Here is an 18,376-nt window from a genome sequence, read left to right on the forward strand (position 1 = left end):
GTTCTTGTTCAGGTATTATCCCAAGCCAGGTTATTTTCAGTTCATATTGAGAGCTTATGTTGGATTATGATATTAAACCAAATCCTTGGAGTTTATTTGGCATTTGTATTCCAAATCAATCTATTGCAAAGATTGCATTTTTATGAACGCAAAGTACTAAAAAGCACAAATATTTATTCCTTTAAGGTTATGATTGCCTTAAATCATTCAAGCTTATTTGGTGAGCAGAAGATATAATTAAATGAAGCAGTTGAACTTGGTCTGTGTGTGTGAAATAAATAAAATAAAACGCTTGACTGAAATAAGGTGGAAGCTGTGAGCTAACTGCTTCCATCGCATTGAAATCTGCACTAAGAATTTTTTTTTTTTTGTTCCTGAATGTGAATGTAAATCCAGGTAAAAAGCAGTTACAAGTTATACAATGGAAAGCCATGTTTCAACATACAACATACATTATGTTAACAGAATGAGCAGAGGTAATCTCAACTGGCGTATGTCTAACCATAAGGAGATAATTAAGCACATGTTCTGAAGCGATTCCAGTTTTAGGTGCACAGAGCTAAGGCTGTATACTGAAATTCATTTCTCTACCTGGATGTGTGCTTGCATTTAATTGGTGTCCCTGAACGCCTCAGAAGTTGCGTGTGAACCTTCCTGTATCTGCACACCTAGTCCGTTTGTACGTTACACACTCCATGGTCAGAATAACTATAGTACAATCTCCTGTAAGCATCAAATAAAATGCAAGCCATGGGATTTGTGGTATTTGTTTTACTTGTGTGTTTTTCTCATCTGCATTCTAAATCAGTTTTCAGTAAACTGCAGTTTTCTTCTCTTGGCTCTTGTGTGAGTCATGATACCAAGCTATGATTGAGGGTCAGGTTTGGGGTCAGGTTACGGTTTGTTACAGAGTTTGTCCAAGGCATAGAGGATTCTCCAAGACAAACCTACCCCATCAGGCAAGTTCTTCAGCAGCCAGACGCGTACCTGGACCAAAACATTGGGTAGGCGAAACCACAGTGACAAGTTCAAATCTGTAGGTGTGAACCTTTTCGCCTTCTCTTACAAATTGAAAGGTGGAAGAGGACAAGCATGAGATGCCCCGTCATGCTCATGTCCAATATTTCTGGATTTCTTGTTATCTTTAAAGATGGCCATTCTGGAAAAATGGCTGCATTCCTTTTCCAAGTCTTCTCTGTTGTAGATTGCAAAGCGTTGGGTAAGCAGATACCTCACCAAAATCAGCAGAGACTAGAAGGCTAAAGGTCGTTTTAACCTATCTCTGGTACCTCTGAAAATGGTAGAATGAAGATGTCTTTTTTGTTGTCATTGAAATGATCGTGAAAAGCCAAGGAACACCAAATGCCCCTTGTTCTGTAAAAGGAATCTTATCAAAGGAATTAATTGTGTAGTAATGTACATCTACGATGCATATATAAATACTAGTTTAAGAAATAGTTTCCACATATATGAAAAACAGAATTTTACTCTACTCCTATGTGCATACCACCGGCTATCTTCATAAAAATGGGGGAGGGGGGAGTGCTTTGAACGCTCTGGTGCATGCAGATTGCTTCATGTAATTAGAGGCACTTGAGACTCAAATGTCAGAATGTACGTGAAAATCGATGGTTCCTCAGAGCTTCTGTAGCTCCAAAGAGCCCATCAAAGTTAATAGTTTTGCCAAGGGATTTGACAGAAGCAGAAAGAAAAAGAACCAGTGCTGCCAGTGGTCCGAACATCAGCTCAAGCTAGGAAGTAGTTCAGTGTCTTGTCAGAGGTGGCCAAGTTAAAACTGCCTCCAGTTACAGTATTACACTGTAGATAGCAGAACAAGCACCACAGTATCCTAGTCCTTGTCTGTAAATGCTTTATTTACAATCCTTCCTTCAAAGTATATGTGGATTAAATTTATCATAGTACATTGGTAGGTAAATCCTTACTCAAGCAACTGATAATTTCTTGCAGGAATTTCTCTTTTCTGATTCAATTGCTAGCAGTAAGGAGAAATAGTGCAATGTTTCCTTTTCTGGTGTGTTTTCCTGCAGCTGCTTGCAGATAAGCTTCTTGATATCTCCTCCTGGTAGCCCTTGGTGACTTTGCAAGGATAATTGTCAGCAGGCTGCTCTTCTGTCCTGGGGAGGAAAATGTTCAGAAAAAGGCAAAGTGTTGCTTCATCATGATGTTTAGTGGATTGCAGAGATCCTTGTTCTTCTCCTCCTTCGGTTGTGAAAGTGCTTGCTTCTCTTTCTAGTGCTATCTCCAAGCGTGTTCCTGTTTGGGTTTCTATGAGAAGTGGGCAGCTGTCACCTGCGGATTGCATAATATCTGATGGGAATACCTAATTGTATTTCTTTATTGTTTAAAATATCACTGGTTGTTTTGGAACTGTTGCTCTCTGCCCTGGCAAGTCTGTGCATACATATCTATGATATCTGCTACTTTCCCAAGTGGTTATTTCCTTTGGTCCGTATGTTAGTGAGTCCTATTCTAGATACAGAGGAAACGCATTCAGACTGCTGTAGGGACAAGTGCCCTTTGTATATGGCCATGTGTATGTATATATACTTATATATATGCTCACACAACCTAAAAGCAATTGCCTAGGAAGATTTGTACATCGTGTATAGAGTTTTATGTACATGTTGAGATGTGTAGTCTTTTTATTTGTCTGTCTCATTTGTACAAATCTCTGCTATGCCTGGAAGCTTAAAGTAGTTTCTGCACTGTTTTCTCTTTTGCTGCTTTCTGCCATTTACAGCAACTGGGCTGTCACCACAAAGCGTTTCTAATTAATCGTTCCTCTAGGAGGGCCGTCTTCTATGAGCTTCGCCTTCAGGCGGTCAGACCGTAGGTACTAGACGACACAAGTGCACGACGAGTGAAGTTTGGATGCACTCTTCATTTGCATGAAGAGTGAGAAGCCCCTTAAATATATTAAATATGCTCTACATTCATTTGGTTTTCAAGTGTTTTAGGAGGAGGGCAGCAAAACAAAAATCTGAAGATCTAATATATTATTACACGACAGCTTTCAGGCCCATTGCTTCTTGCTGTGTGCACACGTATTCCTTGGTGATATATCAGCATATGAAAATGTGCACGTATGCATGTAGCAAGTCTTGTTTGCTTGTGCAGTACTCATCTTAAGGTGGCATTTCAGCTCTCTAAAGGTCTGATTCTGAACCAGTGAAGCCAGAAGTTCAGAGAGTGATCTGAATAATGCTGTCAAATCTTGAAGAGAAATAATACTGTATTTTTATGGTCTGAATAGTGAGGATTTATTAGATCCTCTTAGGAGAGGAAGTGAATAGCAAGTAGCAGGTTAGTAAATGGATCCTCCCAGCTTATTGACAATAATAATCCTTCTCACCTTTTTTATGTTGAAAAGTTGCAAAGTATTAAAAAAAAAGCGCAGAGGAGAGGGAGCCGCTTCTGTGCAGGCTGGGCGCAGCGCGCGTCGCCCGCCGCCGCCTGCCAGGCGCTTCCTGCGCCTAGGGACTGTCCCTGGCAAGACTTGGGCCTCTTGTTAGAGTAACTCGGTATCTTTCCAGACCTGTTTGGTAAGGGACAAGTAGCTTTGCGAACTGTATCGGAGAAAGTCGTCTGCTCTTGGAACAAAACGCCTGTCGAGTCCATGGCACTTTTAAGAATTGTTATTCTTAAAATAGCGCATTTGTACACTCGTTTGGCTTTTACTTGCTGGAGCATGGTTTTCTGAGGTCATGGTTTCTAAAGCACAGAAGAAAATGAATGTAAAATGAATAAATCATCCTTTAGCTCCTAATGTCTTTAAGATACCCTGGCTAATGGCAAGCTGAAACCGTGAACATGCATTCTCTGACATACCGTGGCCTTAGGATCCTGATCCCAACTCCGAAAGCTTCCAATACCTCCTACTTTTATTGACGATACCTATTATTTTTGATAAAGCTTTAATTTCCCCTGGGTGATTCCTCCGTCGTTTGATAGGAATATGACTTTCTAATTCTGTTCGACCTTATTACTTTAACAAGATTTATTATGTTTGCATTTCTGGGGGTCTCTCACTGGTATACACTGGGTTTTCTGTAGCCCAAGTTTCTACTTGTTCATTTGAACAATTGCAATGATTACCAATTGTTCAGATATATCTTTTCTTGGAGAGATTGGAGCTTCCACTGCTCTCTTCTGGCTGTTGAGGTGGGAGACAAGAGAGAAGAAATTACTAGAATTTCAAAATGAATATTTCGTTTTACTCATAAGTAATTCAAATTATGTTCACCAGAATGTATATCTCTGGCAGCTTCCAGAAGGCACTAGGATACTTCTGGTCCCAGCTGAAAAGTCTCCATGTTAACTCCGTATTTGCTGTTTTATGGCTCAGATCAGTGAGGAAATGCCCTCTTGTGCTATCCCCACACCAGCTGACATCCATGACTATAGTTTTGAGGAAGAAAAATGTTTTAGTTGCATTCAAAAAAGAAGATCTGTATTCTCTATGTTAGTGAGAGTTATGTTTATTAATCTGCTTTGACACTTGGAAACTGAGGAGCAAAAATCAATGAAAAAGTTTATAGAATATAGGTGAGTTGTTATAATAAAGAGTGGAGGCTCCAAAATGAGCCATGATACTCATAGTATGGAGAAGTCTGGATAACAGTGGTGTGATAGAGAGCATAAGAGTATTTAGTGAAACAAAAGTGTTGTAAGTTCCTCAGGTGTTGAATTGTACTCAGGAAAAAAATGTTATTCTCAGAGTCTGTCTTAAAGTAAAGATAGATTCCTGCAGTCAGTTCAGTCTTGAAAAGGTGGCTATAAAGAGACTGCTAGTGAGACACCTAAATTTATGTCCAAAATGAGGTGGTGTGAAGGTGTCCTTTCATTTCTGAAAGAAGGTTTAGTGTCTAAACTCACAGATAATGCAAAACTAATGCTCAACTTTTGACCTCAGATTTAGCAATAGCCACAAATTCTCAAGGATTAAGTAGCCTAGTTTCATTAGCATAGTTTTGGCAGCAGACTTGAATGACTAATTTATCATAAATAATGTATTTGATCATTTTAGTGGTTTTCTCTTTTGTGACTTGTTTGTGAGAAGACTGTGATTTGCTTGGATAAAGCTCTTGTTTCAAATTATTTGCGAAATATTTTCTGTGAGTGAGAAGGGCTGCAAACAGTTTGTGTTGAGTAATTTATAATTGAAATTGGAGGTGCCTTATTTAGTGTGTAATGAGAAAACTGATCTTATTGTATGTATGTTCTCAGTCTATTAATACATCCTTGTAAATTCTTGTTAGGCGACTACATAGTAATTAATTTAAATTTCCAGCTGTGATTGTTTGCTGAGAGTCAATGCCTTTGTAGATATATTGGCCAGACAAGACCAGTAATTCAAATAAACGCAAAGCCTATTGCTTTAAACATGTGCTTAGATATTTAGAGAGAAATGTTTGAATTTGCATCAGTATGTTTAGCAGCAGGGGAAAAAATAGGAACTATGAAAATAGGCTGGAAAAAAATGTGAGTTTTATAAAGGCAGTTTTGTTTAGTAGGGGAACAAACTGATTTCCTTGTGCTTTAACTGCAGGTTCTGCCTCTAGAGTGGACGCTCACATGAATCCTTTGATGCCAGCTCAAGTCACCAGGGTAACTGCTGTATCTGCACCAGCCGTGACTTTCATGGCAACCAATCTGATGGAGCAGACATTAGCAGGTGTGTTTATGTTTCAGTGTACTGATTATATTACGGAAGCATATGTTACATATTTGTCTACTTCCAGCCAAATCGTTTTCCATACTACATGGTAATGGGGGACCCTTAAAAATCAGCTCAGATTTTATGAATTTTGCTTCAACCAGTTAGGACCGTGTTCAGAAGGTTTCAGATCCTGTTTGCTCTGTCTGGCAATTGGCAGTCGCTTTGCATTTGATAGTACGAAAGGCGAGTTTCTGAAATGTCCCTCGGCTTTTCGTTTCCCACGCCAGCGATATTCGCAAGCATTTCAGTGATAATACGGTTATCTCTTGGCTAGTTGCTCCATGAAGCCTCTTTGGTTTAAGTCTCAGAGGAAGCTTTATGCTGTAGTATGATGCAACTGTTTTATCCCCTGTCATCTAAATGTATGTGTGTTGTACTGAAAGGAGGGGAAATGCTATTCCCAAAGGCTGGAAAAAGTGTCAAGGCTTCATTTAGATTTGCGTTTCCACAGCGCAAACCACGATTAGAAAGAGATCGGTTTTTGATGGAAAATTGTGACCGTCTTTCCTAATTGCATGAAATTCTTACTGCAATACTGTCATTGTTGTGAAGACAGGAACTCTGTTAATAGAGGTGAAATACTACTATTGGACTAAACAAATTGCTTCCTCTCGCTCACTTGAATATACACAGCAGTAAGCAAGAGGTAACAGCAAGCCCTGTCTAGCTATATTTATTATCACATGGGTAGGAACACATGTTGAAAGGCATATTTAATAAAACATTCTGGGAATTGTCAAGAATTAATAGGTTTCAGTACTGGTGTAGTTTATCTGATCTCTTATACCTGGGGAATATTAGCACAGTCGTGGAGATGTTGGAGGGCTGCATATTAGAGATGGATGTACTAGTACTGTATTTGATCACATACGGATTTTTTTTTGTATAAAAACTATTACTTATTCAGCTAAGTGTTCACTCTGTGTGTGCATCAAGGTCTCCCCACAGCTAAAATATAAGTTTCATAAAATCTTTTTTGGTTAGCTGGGCGAGACCAGTCCATACATCGAGCTGTAGGCTCCTTTTGAGGTAGTTATACCTATCTTGAATAAGATCTTCTGGTTGAATTTGTTTTACTGAGTATTCCATTTCTGTCTGGAAATTGCTGAAATTTTCAGCAATACAGACAACTTAAAATTGAAGGAAAGTTCATATGCATTTTTTTTGACTTACTTCAGTTCGAAGTTTCTCTTTCAGTTTGGTTTGGTTTGGTTTTGGGAAGCACCTACTGTCCTTCACCATCCACTGAAGTGCTGGTCCTCTGCTTAAAGACCTACATGTTCCTCCTTAGGATCATTAAGAATACTATTAACTCACTTGCTTGTTGAAAGCAGATCTGATGGAGGAAATATTGCCACTATTTAAAAAATGCGTTGACAGAAAGATGATGATTTGTGCAAGAGCCATACTGATGTGCAGTTGATTGCTAGTTGAAAACTGAAATCGTGACTTCTGATATATTTCGTATAAAATATATGCCATAATCTTATTGGTAGAGGTGAAAATACAAATCCTCCTGATTTTATCCATCGTGTTGAATGATGATTTGACTGTATAAAGCCTTTTGATGACTATTAAAAGGCTAGCATGACATTTGGTCAATAGTTTTCGTAAAGCAAATGACTGCTAGGCTTACTGAGGTGCCATAGTTTTGGAAGAGCGATCGTTATATTTTCACATCTATACAAGTAATGTAAATAAGATGACCCATTATATTTTTGTTTCTAGCTTTTTCTTGAAAATACAAAACACGTATGTCTCTCCCTGTTTGTCTTGTTTGATTTGCTGCCAGCAAATTATTTAACAGAAAAATGGCAATTTCACTGTAGTATGGATTTTTCTTTAATGTTTTTCAGGAGATCACACTGTTTTCTATAGGTTGCTACAAGGTGTCATTATCTCAATTGGAAAAACAATCAAAGTAAGAATCATAATTAAGAACAAATAACAGTAATAAAGGTGTTTCCATGCATCAGTCTCTAAAGTGCCGTAGGAAAGCAAACTGCCCGCGTGCCCTGTAGGTTGGCGTGTCGGCATGGGCGGCTCTGTCGCACGCTAACGTATCCAGACAAAATGCACACAAATCCCACCAAAGCAGCAGGTGTCCTCGCATGGAGCTTCGCACGGCGCATGGCGTCCCGTGGCCGGGCAGATGTGTGCGGAGCCCAGCGAGACAGAGCGTGGGTCTCTCATGTCTGGCAGATGATTTGTGAGCGTTCAAAATGGCAGATGTGTTATAACGTCGTCTCAGCATTGTTTCTTCACAGAAGAAATTGTTGCACAATTGAGCTAGTGCACTGAGTGTTGGTGGCAGGAAACCACCAAGCTGGGCCTGTCGCAGTTGTCACAACGGTATTTTGCTCACGATTGCACACAAAAATCCTTCTCTCTTAATGAAGACAACATTGATAAAATTGTCTTTATTTCTAGGACAAAAGTAGTAAATTTTGCAATGGTCCTGGGTTCTGGTAGGGATTTATTTTTGAACTTATTTTTGAGTTCTCAAGTAGTTTTTCTTTTTTCTTTTTTTTTTGGGGGGGGGAGTAATAGTAGGTACGAGAGAAGTGGAATTGTTAACTGCTACTCTCACAAAGCTTCACATAATTCTATACATATTCAGAGCTGAGACCATTAAGTGTCTTGAAGATCAGGGCCAAGATCTTGAACTTGCTATTTAATAAGAATCCCAGGAAAAGAGCGGAGGAAAGCATGTCAAAGAATTAGCAAAATTGGAGACCAGGAATGCCATTGAGCCTGAATCAGCCTTATGGAGGAATGGAAGAAGCTGCAAAATAGTGCAGTGGCTTAAACCAGATGAAAAACAAGCCAACCCAGCAGAAATACACTGCAAATAAGTGGACCTAAGGAGTTGCCTAATGTGCAGGGAAGGAAGCGGCATGAGAAGAGAGGTGTGTGCGTGTGAGCAGTCCCTGGCGCTCGCTGGGGAGCAGCTTCCAGCAGCGCTCCTGGCAGTGCCAGGTCTGCAAGAAGCGAATATACTGGCCTAAGAAGCAAGTCCTTGCTTCTGGAAGGTGTGTGGGTGATCGGCTCTTCACTCCTCAGCTTGTCTGAGGAAACACCCCAGGGGTTTTTTTTTTTTTGCCTTTTTGCTCTATACCAAAGAAACTATATTTTCAGAGTAGGGGCAAATAGCATCTCTTGGACAATGCTGGCCATATACTTGAAAAGTAAAATGAGGAAGCAAGTTTTCTTTGAAGTTTGCATTGGGAGTATAGCATGTGCTGTGGTACACTAGAAACAGAATTTCTCCAGGTTGCTCTTCCAAGCCTGTTACAAATCTCCAGGAGAATAAGCAGGGGAATGGGAAGCCATGGTCATAGAAGAAGAAACCTGCTCAGGGAGGCATGTTCTCTGGAAGGGAAACAGAGCGTTTGGCAGGTAACAGCAGAAAACGTGATCAAAGCAGAAAATAAGCAGTAGTAAAAAAACTGAAATAAACGGTGCGAGCAGAAGCAGGCTGTGCCAAGGGAAGCCGTATTTCTTTAAAGCAGTGGTGGCAGCGTGAGGCCTGGACCCGCACTGGGCGGTGCGGGGTGCTCTGCACCCTGAGCAGAGCCTTGTGCACCCCGAGGTGCTGAGGCAGCACAGCGGTGCTAGTACGCAGCTTCTGACAGGGCCTGCATTAAAACCCCACGCTTATCCCGGGCAAGGGGGGACAGGGCAGGAGCTGTGAGTCAGTCAGATGGGTTGTTTGAGGCTGATCTCAAACAGACAAGAGCAGTGAGGCTGTGGGGAGAGGAACGACTGACCTACAGGGATGTTGCGGGGACTGTAAGAAATTGAGCATTTAGATGTGTGCACCTAAACCATTTTAGAGTCAAAAATTTAAACCTGCTGAAACTTCCTGTGAGATTAATGAAGCTTGGTCTCCAAATAGCTTTAGAAAACTAATTTTTACTATTTCTTGCCCATAGCTTCTTACGGAGTGAATCAGTCTCCCCTTTTCCCTCTCCCTCTCCCTCTTCCTTCTCACACTGTTTCTGTTTTTAATAAGGTGTTTATAACTGTATACAGGCAGCCTCTGTAATATACCCCAGATAATTTTGCTCTTGCACCTTTACTTTTGTACTGTGAATTATTTATGCGACTCTACCTACAGTGAAGTCTTAAAGAAATCTCTTTAATCAGAGGTCTTTATTCACCAGTCTGCAGCGCGTCCTTTGGTAGCATTACAGCGACGACAGGAACACATCATTGTTAATTACAGTGCTAAGTTCAGGGGTAAAAAAGCTATGTGATTATGCTGAAAATATGCCACGGTAGCTTAATTGTCAGGCTGCAGTATGCTTTATACACTTAAATCTAGTTAAGGAGGAAGGTTGATTTGCGAGAGAAGAGCAAAGCTGAGCAAAGAAGTGCAGCAGCTGCAAATGGGGGTGCACCTGAGTCTTGCTCAGCGTCCTTTTTCCATGTGCAGAGATGAGAAGAAATCTGCAATGACCTAGGAAGTCTTAACAACGGTCTTTTAAGATTCCTCTTCAAAGGCAGTGCAGGTCTCTAATGCACAGCGCGGCCTCCCAAAGCCTCAGCAGTTCCCGTGCCGTTGGGTCTCTTTCCATGCGCTGAGGCTCCCTCCTGGATGCGGCGTTCCCTGCTAGTCAGCTGCAGGCTTCGGGGCTAGCTGGAGACAAGCTTGACATTTTTTGATGTTATACTTAGTGAAAACCGTGTGAATGTTCAATACAGATATAAAAGTAAAGGACTCCTGACATGCAGCATGACTTTCAGGAGCTTAGCCCACGTTCTTTATTTTAAATTCTTTTTATTCCCATCTTATTTTAAATGTGCTCACTGTCCAAAATTTTATGGGAGTCTTGTTTGCGTGGCAGTGCTTAATGACCTGTGTGCTACGACGCTTCACCAAGGTCTTCTGCACTGATGCTATCTGTTCCTAGCGTATGCCACCACAGCTACGTCACTCCCCGAGGCTGCGACTTTCCCGTTGGGATAACGTGAGGGAGTTTGCAAAGGGGAGAAGAAGAGCGGTTGCCCCAGGCAGTAGCAGCCCAGAGTATGTTCGAATAGGGACAAAAATTATGATGTAGGTGAAGAATCTCAGACTTAGTTAGTAGTGCTTCACAGTTTAAGCCAATCTTTGGCTATTGAGGAGGGTGAAAACAGCCGGGGGAAGAGCGGTTGTGTCCTGTGTTGTGCCTTCCTTCGCATCGCAGCTGAACTGCCTCCGCCTTCAGTGTATCTTAGCTCACCTCACCTATTTTAGTTCTTCAGTGTCGTTTGTGGTGAAATTTCACACACGCCATAGGGATTTTTTTTAATCTAGCAATTAACATTAATATGTATTTATTAATATATTTAATTAATATATATTTTTATATATAGCTATTAATTTAGAAGTAATGCTAGCCACATAAACATATCTACTACGTTTCTTGTTTCTCACGTGTATATACCTATACATATAAAAGAATGAAACATCCTGGCTATTTTTTAGATGAACACATAATTAGACTATAAAGGAATTAAAACAGCCTTTTCCTAGGATTAGGGAAATATCTAGGAAGAGGCAGAGTTGGCAGGGAGTTACCGTGATTTCCCTGTTAGAAGACGACTCTCCCATCCGTTAAGCATCTTACATTGAAAGTGTTCTTCCGTGTTTGGATGCTTCTTGTCATAGTTACAGGATCAGGGGATTTGGCTTATCTAAACAGTAATTTGTCTGTGACTGTTTCATCACAAAGTAATTTCCCTTCCAGAATTACTGCTTCAGGGATTATTTCATGGCAGGACCTGAAGAGTCGAAAGCAAGAAATACTGAGACGTATCACGCCACTCAGCAGCGTTATCCTTAAAGACTTCCAGCTATGGTACAATAAGCAGAGCACCAGAGCCAATTACGCGCATCTAAACCGCCATACGAAACCTAGGGTGTTCAGGCTGATTCACATGCCTTTAAATTGCTGCAAAATCAATGACTTGTAAAGGAACATTTACTACAAAGGGAGACGTCTCAAGGTTTCTTTCATCCTCTGCAAGCACATTTCCGCCAGGCGCACTAATAGCATTTTGGTTTGAAAGCCACGCCGGAGATGTGGGTGTTGGTAACTAACGCATCGCGCCTACAGTTCGGCGCAAAGAAGCGTCTCAGCGGTGGACTTGGAGCATGCCACGAGAAGAGAAACAAGCAAGCCAAAATACCTGTGTGAAACAGTTAAGAAACTGCTCCTGTTCTTCCTTCTGCCGCGTTTTAGAGCTTTAGAATATACACGTATAGCAGAGGTACGTCTAAGCTAGGTCCTCCTATTGCGGTGCTGAACTTTGCCGAGAGAGTTGAGTGAGAGAAACATCTTAGGTTCCCAAATGTCTTTTTTATTTCTCTGTTTTCCTTATAAGGAGCTTTTTGATGGGATTTTTATCTTCGCTTCTGGCACCATTTTCCAACACAAACAATAATGCAGTGCCTTAGTGTAGACTATAGTTTTACTCTGAGTTAAACTAAAAAACATAATATTTCTTATTTGACAGCAGAATCCTGATTATTTTCTTGGCTTAAGAATGAACTCCCAGCATGGCAGTTTCTTCTTGCCCTCTTTCAGGTGTTCTTTGGCACAAAAATGCACAACTAAGTGCATACCCTTGCTTCCGTCTTAATCATTTAGAAATTCCCAGCAGAATCACTGTATTGCTCCTTTGATTCCTCTGATCTTTCCAGCTGTTCTGGCTATGATTTATGTCACCTTTTCTAGAAGTGCATTAGGAGGAAAAATAGGTTTGAACACTTAGAGTCAGACTGAAGTGAGATGTAACTTTACAGTGTTTAATCAAAAATGAATTTATCAAGTAATGCTTTGATTCTCTAGTAACAAATGTCTAGTGAAGAAAGCTAAATTTAGAGATGCTTTTGATAAGTATTATCTACTCCATCTTCCTAGCTACTGTAATGTGGGAATAAATTGATAAGGTTAGTAAATCTTTTTCATTACTCAAAAAAGTTGAGTAAGTCATCTTCTGAGAAAAGTGACATATTCTAACTTTTATTATGATATATTCATTGGTGAAGCAGAGTAAAATTCTTGACAGGCACTAACGTTTTCATCAGTGCAGTTCATGTTACATGTATGTATCTATGCATCGGTAATCTGTGCAATTTTCAAATTAATTGAATAGTATTCTTACGTGTGAATCTACTATATAATATACATTACTAGAAAAGCAACGCTTTCAAATAGTCTTTTTTAAGCTACTAACAAAGTTTTAGACTATTCGGCAGACAGAAAATTCTCCCTGTCTCTTAAGTTGAGCTGGTTAAAAGGTGAGATCAATATGTCGCGGTTTGTCCTCATCAGAGCACTCTGAAGTGGGAAGTATAACCTCCCGTTTGTACTGCAATGTGGTACCTGGAGCTCGTGAAGAGATGTGTTACGCCGCTGCTTGGGGTTTGCAGTGCGAGTGCGGTGGGGTGGTGTAGAACGGAGGTTTCCTTGCAAAGCCAGCGCTGCGTCTGCTGGGCATCAGTTCCAGCGTGCGGATAGTTACGGCAGTGATTCCAGAGTGTTTTGAGCTGCTTTTCGTAAGGGCTGGAGCCCTGCAGGTGTGTACGCAGGGTAGTGCTTGATTATTGTTATGTATAACTCTTGGAATTTGTTTCGTGAATGAGTTGAAACATCATCATCATCTGTTGTTTAACTGTGCCTAAAATTTTGTAGAAGTTTACGGTGGAATTCTAAACGTCGTGATGTGGGACCCTGCTCACAGTCTTGTACGCTTTTAGGCTAACAGGAACCACTAGATTGTGTAGTCCAATCATTTGCTTATCACAGGCCATACATATTCTCCACTAACCCATTACTGTGTGTAGGGTAAAATAAATTGTTATTCTGTTTCACTCGAGAAAAGGCAATTTAGTTAGGAAGAGCAAGTGGAAGAGAACTATGAACTATGCTTTTTTATTTTAATCAGTTATCTTACTAAGAACATATGATGTTCCTGCTCCTCACAGGTGGGATGGGATATCTTTGTTCAAAACCCCAGAGATGCTACAGAAAATAAAATCTTTTTTGATTTCTCAGTCAGAGAAATACTTTTCTGACTGCTAAATCTGTGTCTGCTACTTGCATCCTCTTTCCATTCTGTTACTTGTTGCCTGTTATCCAGACACACAAATTTTGTAGCCAGTGGAAACACTTCTGCGGAAACACTTGTTATTTAGCAATGTGATTTAGTTTGAGTTAAGGGTATACACCTATTTTTAAGATAGAGACAACTGTTATTTTATAAAGGAGAGGAACTTGTTCTTGCAACTGTTTCCAATTAAAATGCAATTAAAAGCCCATCCACTATTTCCATGCAAGTTAACTCAGAGCATAAAAGTATCTTCCAGCTTCAAAGGGAAACAGTTTCCGAGTTCTCTGGGCAGTGTCCTCTAGTCATTAACGACATTCGCGGAGAGAGTGCTTACTGTTCGGCGCAGCACACACGGGGCCCGTTTTCATAGGGCTGTACGTAAGATATTAATTCCAGATGTTCTCACTGCTGTGAATCCCACATCCTCCGTTAAGGGCAGTTGAGTTCCACTAGTTTAAAGCTGCTGCAAATGTAAGCAGCGCTAGCTGAGGGCCAGCTAATGGTTGGATAAGCAGATACAAACTGATGTGGCATAAATGTCAAAAAAAGTCGTACACTAAGAAAAGATAGAGTTGCAGTCTCCGTTTGATCATCTTTCCATCCCACGAAGGTACAGCCTGATACTAAGTGTGAAAGATGCTGCTGTTCTCACCCATTAACATTTGCAGTGCAAGTGTAAGCAGTGAGTTTATACCGTGTTAAAAGGAGAAATAACACATGCATTTTGAGACTGCCTAATTATGAACCATTTTTTAAGGAAACATGTTTTATCAGACTCACTGAATCTGTTTCGATTTTATTACATCAATTCTGTTAAGTTACCTTAAGTGTTTCCTCCCCTCCATAAGTGTTCTCACTTTCAATCTAGTGATGAGGTGATGATTTGATAAACTAAGGGGAAAATGAATTTCCGAAGATTTGAAGATTGCTACTAGGAGCTTCAAGTAATTGATAATTTCCATGAGATATATTCATGTTTCCATAAAAAGAAAGTTTCTGCTTTGATTTCAGAGAAAGCAGGAGAAAAAACTCAGTACAATAAAAATCTCATTCTAAAGTATTTGGATGTGTCACAGTAAAATAATGTGTGATATCTAGAAAAGCAATACAGTCCTTGTCACACATATGTATGTCACATACCTATGTGCATATGTGAACGACACGACTGAGCGCAGGGGAGATGGATTCACGTGGAGCTCTGTGTCTCTCACTGGCCTATAGAAACAGGCTTGGTGTGAGCTGGGTTGAGTCATGAAATTGTCATCAAATCTGTATGCACAGAGTGCAAAACTCCCGTCGATCTGGTTACTAAATGCTTATAGTATTTCGTGTACTTCCCAGCACTACTGACTGTCTATTCTATCCCTGAGATAGCAATATTAGTGAGACTTTAGTCTTCTTTGCTTTCAGAAAATAAAAAAAACAGTGCCTACTGACTTAGTTTTCCCCAATAAAATTCTTAAGGTAGTATACTCTTGCAGAAGATCTCCTGCTAAAAGCCGCAGTATTCAGTTTTAAATAATGAAGCATTTTGGAGCACCACCTGTTTTATTCTCTACTAGAGGTTCTGTATTAGATAATGAGATAACTCGGTGGTGTTAGGAATGTATTTGTTGTATATTTAAAAGAAATGTTTTGCCCTCACAGATAATGGCAAAGAATCAAGTAGATCCTCCTGCCCACCAACCTTGATTTTACATACTGACAGAAAAAGTAAGCCAGTGGAGAGTGGTGATGATAAGGTCTGTTACAGATTTATTTTTTCTTCTTTTAAAAGAAAGTCTTTTTAAAATATTGCACTGCACAAATTAGAATGAGAATAAAGGACTGTTCTTTGATCTAGAGCTTTGCTGTCAATATAGGATGGTTCCATGCAGTTGATTTTAAAGAGCTATCTATTTAATCTATCTTGATCTGTCTATTTAATCTATCTTGGTACTTTATATATCTCTGTCGTTGTAGCATCATACTACCTAGAGAAAAGACATTCATGTCTGGTGTTCTCCCCCTCCCCAGCTGTGAGAGTAATAGCTTGCATAGTTAATCAGTGATTCTTGATGCTATTGTGTGAATGTGTATGTTTTTTTGCAAATGTGGAGATGTGACACAATCTGAGACAAAATTCATGTACTAGAAGTTAAAATGAAAAAAACAGATTTTGTGATTTTCACAGAATAGTTGGGTTTGACAGAGACCCCTTGAGATCATCTTGTACATCATCTACAGCTTTTGCTTATGTTTAGCTGTATTTTAATTTGTTCCCATTGCCTCCTCTTGTCTTGTCACTGGATACCATGGAAAAGAATCTGATTGCCTTCTTTACCCTGCCACCCCACCCCAATCAGGTCATTGATATGATCCCCCTGAGCCTTCTCTTCTCCAGGCTGAACAGTCACGGCGCTCTCAGCTTCTCCTTGTGTGAGAAATGCCCACGGTCAGCTCTGTGGCCCTTCCCTGGACTCGCTTCAGTCAATCTGTGTCTCTCTCATACTGGGGAGCCCAGCACTGGACCCAGCACACCAGGTGTGGCTTCACCAGTGCTGAGCAGAGGGGCAGGATCACCTCTCCCGACCTGCTGGCAACTCTCTGCCTAATGCAGCCCAGGAGGCCACTGGCTGCCTTTGCCAGGAGGGTGCATTGCTGCCTCATGTTCACTTTGGTGTCCACCATCCACCAGGACCGCTGGGTCCTTCTCTGCCAAGCTGCTCTCCAGGTGGCCAATCCCCAGCCTGCCCCGATGGCTGGGGCAATTCCTTCCCAGGGGTAGGACTTTGCACTCGCCTTCGTTGAGCTTCATGAGGTTGCTCTCTGCCCACCTCTCCAGCCTGTCGAGGTCCCCCTGAACAGCAGCACACCCATCTGCTGTACCAGGCACTCCTCGCAGTTTTGTCTTGTCTGCAAACTTGCTGAGCATGCACTCTGCCCCATCATCCAGGTAATGAATGATGTTGAACAGTATAGACCCCAGTATCAACAGAGGACACCACTAGCAACTGACCTCCAGCTGGACCTCTGATCACAACCCTCTAAGCCTGACAGTTCAGCCAGTGTTTGATCCACCTCACTATCCATTTTATGTAGCTCGGATTTCCTCAGTTTGTCTGTGAGAATGTTATTGGCAACAGCATTGCAAACCTTGTTAAAATCAAGATAAACAACATCCACTGCTCTTCCGTCATCCACTGAGCCAGTCACTTCATCATAGAAGGCTACCCCATTGGTCAGGCAGGATTTCTCCTTCATAAATCCATGCGTGCTACTCCCAGCCACTTTCTTGTCCTTAACGTGTTTGGAAATGGTTTCCAGGATTATTTGCTCTATCACTTTCACAGGGATCAAGGTGAGGTTGACTGTAGTTCCCCCGATCTTCCTTCTTGCCCTTCTTGAAGGTAGGGGTGACATTTGCTTTCTTCCTGTCCTCAGCAACCTCTCCTGATCACCATGACCTGTCAGAGATAATTGAGAGTGGTCTGACAGTGACATTGGCCAGCTCCCTCAGCACTTGTGGGTGCATCTCATCAGGCCCATGGACTTGTGATATTCAATTTGTTTCAGTGTTCTCTAACCTGATTCTCCTCCACAGAGGGTAAGTCTTCCTTGCTGCAGACTTTCCCACTCTTTTCAGAGACCTGGGATTCATGAAGGCCAGTCTTGCCAGTAAAGACCAAGACAAAGAAGGCACTGAGTATCTTAGCCTCTTCCTCAATCTTTCTCACCAAGTCCCCTGCCCCATTCAGCAGCAGGCCTATATTTTCCCTAGCCTCCCTTTTGCTGCTAATATGCCAGTAGAAGCTCTTCTTGGTGCCTTTCATGTGCTTCATCAGATTCAACTCTCGGTAGCTTTGGCTTTCTTAACCCTGTGCCTGGGTGCTTAGAAAAGGTGTCTCTGTTCTTCCTGGGCCATCTGACCATGGTTCCACTCTTGTATGCTTCCTTTCGAAGTCTGAGGTTAGTCAGGAGCTAGCTGTTGATCCATGCAGGCTTCTTGCTGCCTTTGCTTGATTTCCTGCATGCCAGAGTGGACCATTCTTGAGCTTTGAGGAGGTGATCCTTGAAGAAAACCAGCTCTCCTGGACCCCTCTTCTCTCCAGGACTATCTTCCACAGGATTCTTCCAAGCAAATTCCTCAACAGGGCAAAGTCTGCTCTTCTGAAATGCAGAGTTGTGTTCCTGCTTTTTGCCTTGTTCCCTTCTCTCAGGATCCTGAACTCCACCATCTCATGGTCACTGCAGCCAAGACTACTCCTGACTTTCATATCCCTGACCAGTTCTTTGATTGTAAGTATGAGGTCCAGCAGATCATCCGCTCTTGTTGGCACCTTAATCACCTGTGTGAGGAAGTTGTCATCAGTGTATTCCAGAAGCCCCCTGGACTACTTGTGCCCTGCTGTAGTGCTCTTCCAACAGATAGCAGGTTAAGTTCCCTCATGAGAACCAGAACCTGTGAACCGGAGGCCTCTTCCAGTCACCTGAAAAAGGCCTCATCTACTTTTTTTTCCTGATCAGGCAGTCTATAGCAGACATCAACCACAA

The 18,376-nt window shown here is 41.3% G+C and overlaps 1 protein-coding gene across 1 annotated transcript in view; it reads left to right on the forward strand.

Moving 5' to 3' along the window:
- TCERG1L (transcription elongation regulator 1 like) overlaps positions 1–18,376 on the forward strand; it is a 107,774-nt gene that overhangs the window by 60,956 nt on the left and 28,442 nt on the right. The window contains exons 5-6 of the mRNA XM_062580392.1: positions 5,570–5,695; positions 15,491–15,585. Of these exons, the coding sequence (XP_062436376.1) occupies positions 5,570–5,695; positions 15,491–15,585 (221 nt within the window). The remainder of the gene's footprint in view (positions 1–5,569; positions 5,696–15,490; positions 15,586–18,376) is intronic.

This window comes from Rhea pennata, chromosome 7 (genome assembly GCF_028389875.1).
Source record: "Rhea pennata isolate bPtePen1 chromosome 7, bPtePen1.pri, whole genome shotgun sequence".
Classification (NCBI taxonomy): Eukaryota; Metazoa; Chordata; class Aves; order Rheiformes; family Rheidae; genus Rhea; species Rhea pennata.